The 16,500-nt window shown below is 44.3% G+C and overlaps 1 protein-coding gene across 1 annotated transcript; it reads left to right on the forward strand.

Annotated features, from left to right (window-relative positions):
• Positions 1-372: 372 nt before the first annotated feature.
• c9 (complement component 9) lies at positions 373-14,352 on the forward strand. The gene is made up of 12 exons (XM_055862847.1): positions 373-481; positions 609-717; positions 878-1,031; positions 7,442-7,583; positions 8,991-9,129; positions 9,538-9,771; positions 9,980-10,119; positions 10,313-10,413; positions 12,180-12,311; positions 12,837-13,012; positions 13,549-13,771; positions 13,890-14,352. The coding sequence occupies exons 1-12, from the start codon at positions 396-398 to the stop codon at positions 14,060-14,062; spliced, it is 1,809 nt and encodes a 602-aa protein (XP_055718822.1). The 5' UTR covers positions 373-395; the 3' UTR covers positions 14,063-14,352.
• Positions 14,353-16,500: the final 2,148 nt, after the last annotated feature.

Genomic DNA, 16,500 nt, shown 5'->3' on the forward strand with positions numbered 1-16,500 from the left:
CAAACTGAAAATATGGTTTTGGCTCAGAGTACACAAATGGGTGTGTAATGCCTCCTATGAATATGATATTAACATCTGTCATTTTTGTGTGATCAGGAAACCTCTTGAGGATTTCAGAAATGTATCATGTGTTTGGAAAATATGTTGGATAGAAAAATGCAAAAGACACTGTATTTCGAAAATCTTCTGTCCATTTATTCTAATACACAATAATTGTAATAAATTGTGAAATAGGGGATTGTCCACTAACTCTACCATGAGTCCACTGATAACACTCTGGGTTGCGTTTTTCCATAAATCAAGATCCAAACTATCGATTTGTTCTGCAATCATTAACAGAAAGGTTGAACATATAAAGCAAGACATACCAACCTTCTGTTTATCATTCTGCCGTTATGAGGACTGAGGTACCTGCTGCTCTTCTCCTGGGGTTCTGTGCTGTGGCTGTGGCTGTGTCCGTGTCTGGTGATGAAAACAGAATGTACGTATGCTCTATTTGACACAAAATACTGTCATTACACTTGTTTATTCTCTCATTACACAAAATACAATTAGAGGACACGTATTCTAGTAATCTGAGCTCTGAACCTTGTGTGTGTAACCCATAGAGGCAAACGGGACACTCGGGAGGTCAAGGTGGCTCCCCCCGACCCGGTGGACTGTGTCTGGAGCCGCTGGTCTGAGTGGACCCCCTGTAACAGCTGCACCAAGATACGGGTGGGTCTCAGATTAATAAAATATACAGATCAGGGCCTAGCAATTTGGCCTCCCAGTCTCTCATTTTTCTCAAATGTCAGTCTCAAATTATTCATGGCTTAAAAAGCATGAGTGAAAGTTTGTATGCTCCTTAAGTGTGTGAACTCTGTCATGTTGGCAGCACCGTTCTCGGAGTGTGGAGGTGTTCGGCCAATTCGGTGGGAAGCCCTGTCAAGGACAGCCAATAGGAGAGCAGCAGGCGTGCACCAGCGATGCTGTGTGTGAACAGGCCCTGCCCTCTGAGTGCTCCAGCACTGAGTTCACTTGTGAATCAGGTACTGTACCTCCCAATTAGGTCATAGCCATGAGTATGTCTGTGTATGGTGTTACAACCTGGCTCAAGATTGTAACAAACAATGGGGAACCACACACTGAGTTAAGGAATAACCAAATTAATTTATTCCATAAATTAAGTTAACACTCACAACAATAATCAGATGAAGGTCAGTAAATTAGATGTCAACATGGAGAGAGGAATTTTTTATTTTTTTTATTTTCACCTTTATTTAACCAGGTAGGCTAGTTGAGAACAAGTTCTCATTTGCAACTGCGACCTGGCCAAGATAAAGCATAGCAGTGTGAACAGACAACAACACAGAGTTACACATGGAGTAAACAATAAACAAGTCAATAACATGGTAGAAAAAAAGAGAATCTATATACAATGTGTGCAAAAGGCATGAGGAGGTAGGCAATAAATCGAATAATTACAATTTAGCAGATTAACACTGGAGTGATAAATCACCAGATGATCATGTGCAAGTAGAGATACTGGTGTGCAAAAGAGCAGAAAAGTAAATAAATAAAAGCAGTATGGGGGGTGAGGTAGGTAAATTGGGTGGGCTATATACCGATGGACTATGTACAGCTGCAGCGATCGGTTAGCTGCTCGGATAGCAGATGTTTAAAGTTGTTGAGGGAGATAAGTCTCCAGCTTCAGAGATTTTGCAATTCGTTCCAGTCGCAGGCAGCAGAGAACTGGAAGGAAAGGCGTCCAAATGAGGTTTTGGCTTTAGGGATGATCAGTGAGATACACCTGCTGGAGCGCGTGCTACGGGTGGGTGTAGCCATCGTGACCAGTGAACTGAGATAAGGCGGCACTTTACCTAGCATAGCCTTGTAGATGACCTGGAGCCAGTGGGTTTGACGACGAACATGTAGCGAGGGCCAGCCGACTAGGGAATACAGGTCGCAGTGGTGGGTCGTATAAGGTGCTTTAGTAACAAAACGGAGGGCACTGTGATAAACTGCATCCAGTTTGCTGAGTAGAGTATTGGAAGCTATTTTGTAGATGACATCGCCGAAGTCGAGGATCGGTAGGATAGTCAGTTTTACTAGGGTAAGTTTGGCGGCGTGAGTGAAGGAGGCTTTGTTGCGAAATAGAAAGCCGACTCTAGATTTGATTTTGGATTGGAGATGTTTGATATGAGTCTGGAAGGAGAGTTTGCAGTCTAGCCAGACACCTAGGTACTTATAGATGTCCACATATTCTAGGTCGGAACCGTCCAGGGTGGTGATGCTAGTCGGGCGTGCGGGTGCAGGCAGCGAACGGTTGAAAAGCATGCATTTGGTTTTACTAGCATTTAAGAGCAGTTGGAGGCCACGGAAGGAGTGTTGTATGGCATTGAAGCTCGTTTGGAGGTTAGATAGCACAGTGTCCAAGGAAGGGCCAGAAGTATACAGAATGGTGTCGTCTGCGTAGAGGTGGATCAGGGAATCGCCCGCAGCAAGAGCAACATCATTGATATATACAGAGAAAAGAGTCGGCCCGAGAATTGAACCCTGTGGTACCCCCACAGAGACTGCCAGAGGACCGGACAACATGCCCTCCGATTTGACACACTGAACTCTGTCTGCAAAGTAGTTGGTGAACCAGGCAAGGCAGTCATTAGAAAAACCGAGGCTACTGAGTCTGCCGATAAGAATATGGTGATTGACTAAGTCGAAAGCCTTGGCCAGGTCGATGAAGATGGCTGCACAGTACTGTCTTTTATCGATGGCGGTTATGATATCGTTTAGTACCTTGAGCGTGGCTGAGGTGCACCCATGACCAGCTCGGAAACCGGATTGCACAGCGGAGAAGGTACGGTGGGATTCGAGATGGTCAGTGATCTGTTTGTTGACTTGGCTTTCGAAGACCTTAGATAGGCAAGGCAGGATGGATATAGGTCTGTAACAGTTTGGGTCCAGGGTGTCTCCCCCTTTGAAGTGGGGGATGACCGCGGCAGCTTTCCAATCCTTGGGGATCTCAGATGATACGAAGGAGAGGTTGAACAGGCTGGTAATAGGGGGTGCGACAATGGCGGCGGACAGTTTCAGAAATAGGGGGTCCAGATTGTCAAGCCCAGCTGATTTGTATGGGTCCAGGTTTTGCAGCTCTTTCAGAACATCTGCTATCTGGATTTGGGTAAAGGAGAAGCTGGGGAGGCTTGGGCGAGTAGCAGAGGGGGGGCGGGGCTGTTGGCCAAGGTTGGAGTCGCCAGGAGGAAGGCATGGCCAGCCGTTGAGAAATGCTTGTTAAAGTTTTCGATTATCACGGATTTATCGGTGGTGACCATGTTACCTAGCCTCAGTGCAGTGGGCAGCTGGGAGGAGGTGCTCTTGTTCTCCATGGACTTTACAGTATCCCAGAACTTTTTGGAGTTAGAGCTACAGGATGCAAATTTCTGCTTGAAAAAGCTGACTTTTGCTTTCCTGACTGACTGTGTGTATTGGTTCCTGACTTCCCTGAACAGTTGCATATCGCGGGGGCTCTTCGATGCTATTGCAGTTCGCCACAGGATGTTTTTGTGCTGGTCGAGGGCAGTCAGGTCTGGAGTGAACCAAGGGCTATATCTGTTCTTAGTTCTGCATTTTTTGAACGGAGCATGCTTGTCTAATATGGTGAGGAAGTAACTTTTAAAGAATGACCAGGCATCCTCAACTGACGGGATGAGGTCAATATCCTTCCAGGGTACCCGGGCCAGGTCGATTAGAAAGGCCTGCTCGCAGAAGTGTTTTAGGGATCGTTTGACAGTGATGAGGGGTGGTCGTTTGACCGCGGACCCGTAGCGGATACAGGCAATGAGGCAGTGATCGCTGAGATCTTGATTGAAGACAGCAGAGGTGTATTTGGAGGGCAAGTTGGTCAGGATAATGTCTATTAGGGTGCCCATGTTTACGGATTTAGGGTTGTACCTGGTGGGTTCCTTGATGATTTGTGTGAGATTGAGGGCATCTAGCTTAGATTGTAGGACTGCAGGGGTGTTAAGCATATCCCAGTTTAGGTCACCTAACAGAACAAACTCTGAAGCTAGATTGGGAGCGATCAATTCACAGATGGTGTCCAGGGCACAGCTGGGAGCTGAGGGGGGTCGGTTGCAGGCGGCAACAGTGAGAGACTTATTTCTGGAGAGATTAATTTTTAAAATTAGAAGTTCGAACTGTTTGGGCATAGACCTGGAAAGTATGACAGAACTTTGCAGGCTATCTCTGCAGTAGATTGCAACTCCTCCCCCTTTGGCAGTTCTATCTTGACGGAAAGTGTTATAGTTGGGTATGGAAATCTCCGAATTTTTGGTGGCCTTCCTAAGCCAGGATTCAGACACGGCAAGGACATCAGGGTTGGCAGAGTGTGCTAAAGCGCTGAGTAAGAAAAACTTAGGGAGGAGGCTTCTGATGTTGACATGCATGAGGCCAAGGCTTTTTCGATCACAGAAGTCAACAAATGAGGGTGCCTGGGGACATGCAGGGCCTGGGTTTACCTCCACATCACCTGGAGAACAGAGGAGTAGTAGGATGAGGGTGCGGCTAAAGGCTATCAAAACTGTTCGCCTAGAGCGTTGGGGACAAGGAATAAAAGGAGCAGATTTATGGGCGTGGTAGAATAGATTCTGGGCATAATGTGCAGACAGGGGTATGGTGGGGCACGGGTACAGTGGAGGCAAGCCCAGGCACTGGGTGATGATAAGAGAGGTTGTATCTCTGGACATGCTGGTCTCAATGGGTGAGGTCATCGCATGTGTGGGAGGTGGGACAAAGGAGGTATCAGAGGTACGGAGAGTGGAACTACGGGGTCCATTGCAAACCAAAACAATGATAACTAGCCTGAACAACAGTATACAAGTCATGTCGATATTTGAGAGAGACATACAGTAAGGCATAAAGTGATTGCAGGTCTTGATTGGGAGAGCTAGCTAAAACAACAGGTGAGATAACAGCAGCTAGTCAGCTAACACAGCAACAGCAGGTAAAAATGGCGACGACTAGGCAGAGAGGGTCGGATTAACTACACACAGAGCCTGAGTTAAAACACAGAGCCGACAGATAAAACACAAATAAACAGAATGGAGTACCGTGAATTAATGGACAGTCCGGCATGCATCAGCTATGTAGCCAAGTGATCATAGTGTCCAGGGGGCAGCCGTAGATGGAGCAGGGAAGCTGCCACTACGCTAGCACGCAGCGTTTAAAGTTAGTAGCCCGGGGGGTGGTCTGCTCAGACGGAGGGGGTCTGCTCAGACGGAGGCCGGTTGAGGGCACAGCGGATGGGGTATTCGTCTGCAGACCAGACGAATTTGTCTGCAGGCTCATCCGGGACACTCTCTTGGTTACCTATCAGGGATACATAACCCTCAGTAATGAACGGTTAATAGATGGATGCACTGTCAACCATACCCAATGGTTCTATTAACTAGTCCTGAGGTGGAACAATTGAATCCCTTAACTTAGAAGCAAGTGCCGCTAATGCCGTAGGCTTTACGGGAACATTAACCCCAGAAGGCCTATCTTTAACTCTAAGGACAGGGCATTCATTTTTCCAATGACCTTTACCACAGCAGTAATTGCACATTTTGCCCTGATCTGATTTCACATGGGAACTACAGTCAACCCTTGAGACAAGGTCAGGCCCAGTAGGAAAGAATTTAGTCCCAAAACTATCCCTGCGACCATCACTGCTAAGACGGGTTCCCCAAAGTGACCTTTATGCCTGAGCACATATTCATCAGCCAACACGGCAGCCTCCGAGGCGGTCTACACCTTATGCTCATTTATGTATGTGGCAAGGCGGTCAGAGACAATCTTTGATCTGCTCCAGCTCAACTGCTCGTAGGTTGTAACATCTAACGAAGTGCACCATCAATTAAACTGGGTGTGCAAATCCCGTGCGAACTCAACATAAAAGTCTGTTAGCTTTTTTCCAGGTTCTAAACCGCTGGCGATATGCTTCAGGAACTAACTCATAGGCGTGCAACAAAGCAGCTTTAACTTTGCCATAGTTTTGGCTGTCAGCAACGTTAAGAGCCGAGTAGGCCTCTTGTGATTTCCACTTAGCACACATTGAAACATCAACTTACGGTCGGTGTCAGGCCAATTCGTGGAATCTGCTACCCTTGTCACTGAATTTCAGCCGGAGCCTCAATTTTCCAGCTACATCAAAGGAAAGCTGAGCACGAACTCCGGAGAAATCACCATAACTGTCATTAAGAGACATGTCAGAGAGCTTACCATCTCTGACCAAATCTAAATGGACTTGTTGCAGCGTCAGTTTGGCACGCTCCGTTTCCTGTTTAAACCTTTCTACCTCCAACTCCTTTTCCAAGGCTTGTTGCTGTTTCAGCCTATCATGCTCTAGTTGTAGCAACAACAGCTCCTTTTGCTGTTCAAAAGATAAGACACGATTAGGGGCGTTTGTAGTGGACCAAAATGTAGCCAAACCAGGAGAAAACAACTCCATTAGAATGCCGGATTCAATCAAGTTGGCCTTTAGTATGGACTTAACCGTCTCTTTCAGACGTTTATCATCAACCTCAATGTTATATGTCGCAATTCGTAACAATTGATCTTTAGTATAGCAATCCAGAAGCTCCTCCCCCAGGACTTGGAATAATTCCTCAATGTTAGCCATAGTCAAACAGTCAACCAACTATGGACGAACAAAAACCTGCTCTCGCCCCAATTGAGTACCCCAAACCAGACAAAACAGAATCAGTGTCAACCACACAGGAGAGAAAAAAACAAAAAACAAGTGGAGCTTCCCCAAGACCTATTACTAGCTCAACCCCAGTCTTCATGCACTTACTGGCGGTGGGTATTAATGCCCTTTAACCCGCTGTCACAGACAAAGCTCCCAGCAAGCTGGTTACCCCTCTGAGCCACGGATGTGCTCCAGAGACAACTGCTCCAGCCACGGTCACCACACAAAAAATAACAAAGAGCTAACACTGCCCAACGTGTGTCAACTGCCAAAGCCACATCAAAACAACCAAAGGTATGCATAGAGAGAGGAATCTCTTGCTGAATGGGGAAACAGTGGCTTTAGGCCACAGCTGAGCTTTGACAAGTGTGCCCCATCGGCACTGACGACCCTCCCAGCGTCGCACACCTCTCCTACTCCGCCCACCAATCTCCTGCAGGAAGTAAGCACAGCAAAACCCAGCAGGGAGGGGCTGTCACAATGGTGCCTCCATCTTTCAGATCGAATATGACGCTGAATCTGTGTGCATTAAAGCTGGCGGCATTATTTCAGGGCAGGTCGTTTACTCTGAGCAGCTATGGACTAAAGTTACGTTATTAACAGTAATACAATTTACACAGTTGCAGTAGTGCTATTGCAGTGAATTAATTGCATAAAACTGTCATCATACACTGATCATGCACGTTTCTGTCTGTCTGTGTTTCTCGCTCTCTCTCCCTCTTTGTGAAGGTGCATGTATTAAGTTGAGACTGTCGTGTAACGGAGACTATGACTGCGAGGACGGGTCAGACGAGGACTGTGAGCCCGTACGTAAGCCCTGTGGCACAAAGTTGTACGACACCAACGAACAAGGCAGGACTGCAGGATATGGGTCAGTACAGCAGCACTCACCTCTCAAACACCTGCACAGTAGCAGACCAAATAGGGTTCAAATAGTATTTATTTTTGTTTTAAATATTTATATTTATAAATATTATAAATAAATATAAATATAAATATTTCAGATTAGTTTGTTAGTCACATGCACAGGATCGCAGATTGAATCGCAGGTTACAGTGCAATTTTTATGCTGCGAGCTCCAACAGTGCAGGTCAAAAAAAGAGAAGTGAATGAGACAATAATAAGAATAATAATAATATACACATTTAAAACTGTACAATGATAAATGTCCATTGGAGGGTGTGCAGGGTAAATGTTTATTGTTGAGGTTGAAGAGTTGCTGCCTTGCCTTCTTCACTACGGTGTCCGTGTGGTTTGACTATTTCAGCTCATCAGAGATGTGTATGCCGAGGAACTTTATGTTTTGTATCGTCTCCGCGATGGTACCATTGATGTGGATGGGGCGTGCCCAACCTGGTTCCTCCTGAAGTCCACAATCAGCTCCTTTATTTTGCTGATGTTGAGGGAGAGGTTGTTTACCTGGTACCACGCCGTCAGAGTGCCTAACTCCTCTCTGTAGGCCGTCTCGTCATTGTTGGTAATCAGGCCTACTACTGTCGTGTCGTCAGCGAACTTGATGATGAACTGTGTGAAACCACAAAATCGTGGGTATACAGGGAATACAGAAGGGGACTGAGGATGCACCATCCTGGGGCCTCTGTGATGAGAATCATTGTGGCGGAGGTAATAATTCCACCTGGGGGCAACCCATCAGGAAGTCCATGACCCAGTTGCATAGAGAGGAGGTTAGTCCAAGGGTCGTGAGCTTTGTGATGAGTTTAGATGGCACTATGGTATTGAAGACAGAGCTGTAGTCAATGAACAGCAACCTCACATACTGTATGCATCCCTTTTGTCCAGGTGGGTGAGGGCAGTGTGCAGTGCAATGGTGATTGCTTCGTTCGTGGATCTGTCAGGGCGGTAGGCGAACTGGAGAGGGTTGAGTGTGTCAGGGGAGGGAGGAGGTGATGTAGTCTTTGACTAGCCTTTTGAAGCATTTCATGATGACAGAAGTTAGTGCTACGGATTGCTAGTTATTCAGTTCAGTTACTTTCCCTTTCTTGAGCACGGGGATGATAGCTGCACTTGATTGAGTATGCCTGGTACAATAGAATCAATGGAATAGTCCCAAAAATGCAAACCTCGACTCCAGGCACACTCAATCAAAGACACAAAGTAAAGAAAACATATACTATTTGAACTCAGGTCTGCTCCTGAATGCTCTCCAGCAGCCATTCAGGTCCCTGACTGACTACAGAGATCTACAACATGTCCATAGAAATACATATTATATTAGTGTTCTTTTAAGTTCTGTGTCTATGTCTTTATGCTGTGACAGAATCAACATCTTGGGCATGGAGCCCCGTATAAACCCCTTCAACAACGACTACTTCAATGGGATGTGCAACAAGGTGAAGAACCCCAATAACAACGAGTACAACAGGCTGCCTTGGAACGTGGGCTTGCTCAACTATGAAGTGAGTAATGCCTAGCCTGGAATTTGCCCTCACTTCAGTAAAACAATATTGAAACTGAGAGATATTCAGCTCAGATTTCAGACTAAGATGAATCACGTCTCCGTCCATAAATGTGACTTTTCAATTCTTACATTGTAATTTCAAATCATCTTTATGTCATTATCTTTATGTAATTTCAAATCAGTTCTTAAATTGCACTGACCCAAACCATTCTGGCTTTATGATGTTGTCTGTATATTTGATCTAAGTTCCATTCCACATTGTGACAGACCGTTAACGTTTAGTAGCTGGCCAATGAGCATGTGAGATTTGCTTCTGGGTTCGAAGATTAGACAGTACAGTACGTAATACTTCAGCAAATTCAAACCTTTGTGATTGACCTCTGACCCCTGCATGTGTCTATCCCAGACAATAGCAGAGGAGACCGTTTCCAAAGAGATCTATGAGGACACATACACCCTCCTGAGGGAACTGATGACTGAGACCAAGTTGACTGTGAGCGCTGGGTTGAACTTAAAATTCACCCCCACAGAAAAGTCTATGGCCAAGTCCAATACGACTGTGTCAGGAGGGGTTGGGTTGGATGCTGAGTTTGACAGGACACAGATGATCAAGGAGGTCTCGGAGTACACTACCATCAAGGTACAGTAGGCTTCATGTTATACTGTAGTGTACACTCTCTGTACCCCATGGATAATGTACTTTCAGTCCACTTGTATTTGTTTATTTCATCCATCTTGTAAATCACAGTGGCTTTATATTTGATGGAAGTCTAAAATGTCTTTGCTGACTTTGAGTTTAAACTCCCTGATTTTAATTTATGAATTGATGTTGGTCCTTGTCCAATCAGAACAAGAGTTTCATGCGTGTGAACGGCCATGTGCAGCTGAGCACCTATAGGATGCGTTCCCGGGACCTTCAGGTGGCTGGGGAGTTTCTAGAGCATGTCAAGTCTCTACCTCTGGAGTATGAGAAAGGACAGTACTTCAGGTTGGACTGTTATCATTACACTAGAAACACATTATTTTTGTGACTATATCTTATGTAAATTGATATATACTGTATATAAATTGTTGTGTATGTATTTGCCGACTCCTGCTTGGACAATTGTGGGATGGATAAAGTATTTTGAGTTGAGTTGAATGGAATGGAATTTAATGGAATTTAATTGAATGGAATGCAGTTTTCTGGAGGACTACGGGACTCACTACACCAGGAATGGGAAGTCTGGAGGAGAGTACCAGCTGATCTACGTTCTCAACCAGGACACCATCAAGGACAAAAGTAGGGATCTTAAAATCGTGTTGTGTCTTTCTACCAAAACCACTCTTAAAGGTCCAATGCAGCTGTTTTTAAATCAATATCAAATCATTTCTGGGTAACAATTAAATACCTTATTGAAATAGATTTCAATTAAGATTGGCAAAAATGACTTTTTAGGAAAGAAACTATTTCTCAACCAATAATTTTATAGGACTGTCTGGGAGTGGTCTGAGTGGGGAGGGGAAAACTAGCTGTTATTGGCAGGGAGGTTTACAACATTATTGGCCATTTAACCTATTTACTGTATGGTGATGTCACCATGGTAAGCCGAAACTCCCGCCAATGCAAACCTGCTGATTAGAAGTTCCTGTGTAGAGTGTATTTTTTACCAGCAACTATCAGGAAACTAGATGGTTATTTTCCGTGAAGAAAAATTGGTGGGACTCTTTACAAGTATTTTTGTGGTGGTGGAAGAAGTTTAAAATGTTTTACTTAAGTAGTTATTGTTATTGCTGTTCTGATTTCAGATTTGAATATCAGAGAAGTAGACCAAGGTGTCATACCCTTTAAGTTTTTGTCAACGACACATTGTTGAGAAAAGTGGTCAAGCTGATTAGTGTCATTACTAACAACGTTTACTCATGGTCTCATGCTTAGAATGTGCTCCCACATTGTTCTCATTTGAAAGTTCTGAAAAGTTCCATAGCAGTTAATTCAACAGTGGGAACTTAGCTAAATTAGTTGATGCGGTTACTAAAACATCTGTAGCTCTTGATTGGTAGTAGATATTTCTGTTCTTATTTCCAGATATGTATCGCACAGAAGTAGACCAAGATGTCTACTTCAACTTTGGTCTAACTTGTTCTGAAAGTGGACAAAACGTCAGTTGTTAGGAAAAAGTTGGCAAAAAATTGTTAATGCAGTTACTAAAACAGCTGTATTGTCAGATCTGTAGCGGATATTTTTGTTCCGTGGACTGATTGGAATAGCAGAGAAGTGGGTGAAGATTCCATACCCTCTAACTTCTTGTCTAACTTGTTCGGAAAGTGGTCAAAATGTCAGTTCTTTTTAAAGTTACAGAAAATGTTGTTGATGCTGTAACGGTACCAGATAATTATGTAATTATTTCAGATTTGAATAGCAGAGAAGTACATGAAGATGTATAAGTGTTTTGTATAAGTGTTTAGCCAAAGTAGCTGATTTGTGTCAAGAGGTGCACTGTTGCATTTACAGTGAATGGAAGTTTGAAGTGATGATGTCACAATTAAAGAGAATGAAGATGGACAAAAAGTGTAAATAATATCAAACAGTTGTATGCAAGCACACAAACTAACACCAGTTTTCCAGACCAGTCTGCACATTTTAAAGTTTGAATGGCGTTTCTAGCTTAAATGGTGTAAGAGGAGTAATGTGCAGAAGAAGAAGTATGATGAAGATTTAAAGTCGGGACTTTTGCTTTCACAAGTGCCATCTGATAAAATAAAATAAATCACACTTTACAGTGTTAGTTTCATCAGCTGTTGTACATATGATATAAGAAAAACACCATTTTGACTGCACTGGGCCTCTAAGAGGCTACAACTGATACATGAAACATGAATACTAACTAGGGCTCTTATTCAAAACAGCCCAAGATTGTATTGAGGATCAGAGAGAAAATATTTGGTTCTATATGAATGTTTTTTATAATGATTTGGAAAAATGAATGAAATGAGACCATATAGAAACCTCTCCTGTTTGCAGTGATGTCCCTATTTGATGTTTTAGCAATGTTGTCTCTCCTATAGAGCTGACTGAGAGAAAGCTCCAGGACTGCATTAAAGTTGGAATCTCAGGAAACTTTGACACCAACATCGGGATTGGAGGAGATGCCCACATCAGACCGGGACACTGTAAAGACACTGTGAATAAAAACACAGGTCCGTCAACACAAACATACCGTTTATCTAACCCTTATTTTACCAGGTAAGTTGACTGAGAACACATTCTCATTTACAGCCACAACCTGGGGAGTAGTTACAGAGGAGAGGAGGGGGGGTGAATGAGCCAATTGGAAGCTGGGGATGATTAGGTGCCCTGATGGTATGAGGGCCAGATTGGGAATGTAGCCAGGACACCGGGGTTAACACCCCTACTCTTAAGATAAGTGCCAAGGGATCCTTAGTGACCACAGAGAGTCAAGACACCCGTTTAATGTCCCATCTGAAAGACGGCACCCTACACAGGGCAATGTCCCCAATCAAGAGTGTCTCCTACTGGCCCTCCAACACCACTTCCAGCAGCATCTGGTCTCCCATCCAGGAACCAACCAGGACCAACCCTGCTTAGCTTCAGAGGCAAGCCAGCAGTGGCATGCAGGGTGGTATGCTGCTGGCACGCATGCACGCACACACACACAACACCCACCCTCCTTCCTGATTCCCATGGTGGCTCTGTATCCACAGCTGAGAAGGAGGGCAAGGCGCTGGTGGATAAGGTGATAACTGTAGTCAGGGGCGGAACCGTGGAGACCGCTGTCGCCATGAGAACCCAGATAACGAAGGAGGGGCTGATGGACATACAGACCTATCAGAACTGGGCCCGGACAGTGGGCGATGCCCCTGCACTCCTCAGTAGTGAGGTGAGGGCACAATTCAAAATCCATCCCATACTGTCTCATTCCTATAAATACTGTGTAGATCTGAAAGAAGGTGTTACATTGCCAAAAAGGGGATTGGTAAAGTTGTATTTTTGTATACAAAAATATATACTGTATGTATATTAAAGCATACAATGTACCTGCTGTGAAGCCACAACCCCCCCCCCCCTGAAAGAACAAAAACAAACAAAACCTCACCTTCCATTCCCCCCAAGCCACTGTCCCCCAACGCACCAACAACCAACAAAATGAACAAAAGCCACTATCCCCCAACGCACCAACAACCAACAAAATGAACAAAATACTAAATAAATGTAAACAAAGGAAAACAGAAACAACAACAGAAAATAACAACAGAAAACAACAACTGAAAACAAAATACATCCAGGAAAACAAACATCATAACAGCAAGGCCAACTGAATACGTTTCAGTGCATGTTTGCACTATTTACATCTGTGTATGTGTGTGTGTGTCCGTGTGTGTGTCTGTCTGTCTGACTGTCTATCTCCCCTCGTAGCCAGAACCCATTCAGACCCTGATCCCACTGAGTATGCCTGATGCCAACACCAGGAGGCTTAACATGCAGAGAGCCACTCAGGAGTACGAGGCTGAGTACAGTGTGTGCAAGTGTCAGCCCTGTCACAATGGGGGCTCTCTGGCCCTGCTGGACGGGAAGTGCCTGTGTCTCTGTCTGCCCCAGTTTGAAGGTCTGGCCTGCCAGGATGCCAAGGCTGATAACAGTGAGTGGAGCCAGCCGTTGTATACACACTCATGCCCAAGCATGTACGCACGCACAAGCACACTGTCCTATGTATATAGTTAAAGCTGTCAAGCTGAAAATATAGTTTTCTTCTCCAGATAAAAATAGTAAAATCCCCGTGGAGAGTGTTCCTCAGGAGGGGAACTGGTCGTGTTGGGCAGCCTGGTCAGGCTGCAGTGGAGGAAAACGTATCAGGACCCGCAGCTGTAACACACAGGGCCTCTCTGGTGCCACCTGCAGGGGAGACACAGTCACTGAAGACTACTGCTGAGCACACTCTCATACAGAACACTATGATGACACAGCATAACTAACGGAATCCCATACATGTAGACAAAGAGGAGTTAATGCATCTTATACACATATATTTGCACACACACACTCTCATACACACACTCACACTCACACACACTCTCATACACACACACTCACTCACTCACTCACTCACTCACACTCATACACACACGCAAACACATCCACAAGCACGCGCCAGACACCCACACACACACACACAAACTAGTAGGCCTAGTTCTGTTTTACAAATAAACATTTTCCAATCAACTTTGACCTTTTATTGAGAGTTCATGATGAAAGGTATCGACACAAAACATGAAAACATCCAATTACATTACATATTTAAAATTCATCCTAATCTCAAGTGTTCACTAGACTGTGACCTGAAGTAGCTTCCTTTGACTGATCGTCTAACAAGAAAAATGATTCTGCCTTGTGGCCAACAGCGGGTAATACAATTCATATGGTCCTTAGAAACCTTAGGTTTGTCTTCATGATCATCTTTGAAAATCTTATAATTTCAGGAAGTTAAGGGAAATTGAGGCTTGAAATGCTAATGCATTTTAACCGAAATCTATCGCTGTTGTTTGGCAATCATAATGTAATGATCCTTCCTTCAGGAAACCAAATAATATCTAGAACCATAATGTTCTCGTGTTAAAATATGCACAAAGTGTACCAAACATTAAGAACACCTGCTCTTTCCATGACATAGACTGACCAGGTGTATCCAGGTGAAAGCTACAATCCCTTATTGAGTTCACTTGTTAAATCTATTTCAATCAGTGTAGAAGAAGGGGAAGATTTTAAGAAGGTTAAAGAAGGATTTGAGGCTTTTCTGAGGGCAAAAGGGGGGTGCAACTCAATATTAGGAAGCTGTTCTTAATGTTTTGTCCACTCAGTGTATATATATATATATATATAGTGCATTCAGAAAGTATTCAGACCCCTTCCCTTTTTCCACATTTTGTTACGTTACAGCCTTATTCTAAAATGGATTAAATAAAACATTTTCCTCATCAATCTAAACACAATACCTCATAATGACAAAGCGAAAATAGGTTTTTAGACATTTTTGAAAATGTGTAAAAGAACAAAACAGAAATGCCTTATTTACATAAGTATTCAGACCTTTTGCTTTGAGACTCGAAATTGAGCTCAGGTGCATCCTGTTTCCATTGATCATCCTTAAGATGTTTCTACAATTTTATTGGAGTCCACCTGTGGTAAATTCATTTGATTGGACATGATTTGGTAAGGCACACACCCATCTATATAAAGTCCCACATTTGACAGTGCATGTCAAAGCAAAAACCAAGCCATGAGGTCGAAGGAATTGCCCGTAGAGGTCCGAGACAGAATTGTGTCAAGGCAAAAATCTGAGGAAGGGTAACAAAAAAGGTTGGCACCATTGAAGGTCACCAAGAACACAGTGGCCTGGAAGAAGTTTGGAAACACCATGACTCTTAGAGCTGGCCGCCCGGCCAAAACGAGCAATTGGGTAGAGAAGGGCCTTGGTCATGGAGGTGACCAAGAACCAGATGGTCACTCTGACAGAGTTCTAGAGTTCCTCTGTGGAGATGGGAGAACCTTCCAGAAGGACAACCATCTCTGCAGCACTCCACCAATCAGGCCTTTATGGTAGAGTGGCCAAACAGAAGCCACTCCTCGGTAAAAGGCACATGACAGCCCACTTGGTGTTAGCCGAAAGGCACCTAAAGGACTCAGACAATGAGAAACAAGATTCTCTGGTCTGATAAAACCAAGATGGAACTCTTTTGCCTGAATGCCAAGCGTCACGTCTGGAGAAAACGTGGCACCATCCCTACGGTGAAGCATGGTGGTGGCAGCATCATGCTGTGGGGATGTTTTTCAGCGGCAGGGACTGGGAGACTAGTCATGATCGAGGGAAAGATGAACGGAGCAAAGTACAGAGAGTTCCTTGATGAAAACCTGCTCCAGTGCGTCCAGGACCTCAAACTGGGGCGAAGGTTCACCTTCCAACAGGACAGCAGCCCTAAGCACACAGCCAAGACAATGCAGGAGTGGCTTTGGGACAAGTCTCGGAATGTCCTTGAGTGGCAAGCCAGAGGTGAGACCTGAAAATAGCTGTGCAGTGATGCTACCCACCCAACTTGACAGAGCTTGAGAGGATCTGCATAGAAGAATGAGAGAAAATTCATAAATACAGGCTTTTAGCGTCATACCCATGAAGACTTGAGGCTGTAATCGTTGCCAAAGGTGCTTCAAAAAGGCACTGAGTAAAAGGTCTGAATACTTATGTAAATCAAATCAAATCAAAGTTTATTTGTCACGTGCGCTGAATACAAACAGGTGTAGACCTTACAGTGAAACGCTTACTTACAGGCTCTAACCAATAGTGCAAAAAAAGGTATTAGGTGAACAATAGGTAGG

Source organism: Salvelinus fontinalis, chromosome 2 (genome assembly GCF_029448725.1).
Source record: "Salvelinus fontinalis isolate EN_2023a chromosome 2, ASM2944872v1, whole genome shotgun sequence".
NCBI lineage: Eukaryota > Metazoa > Chordata > Actinopteri > Salmoniformes > Salmonidae > Salvelinus > Salvelinus fontinalis.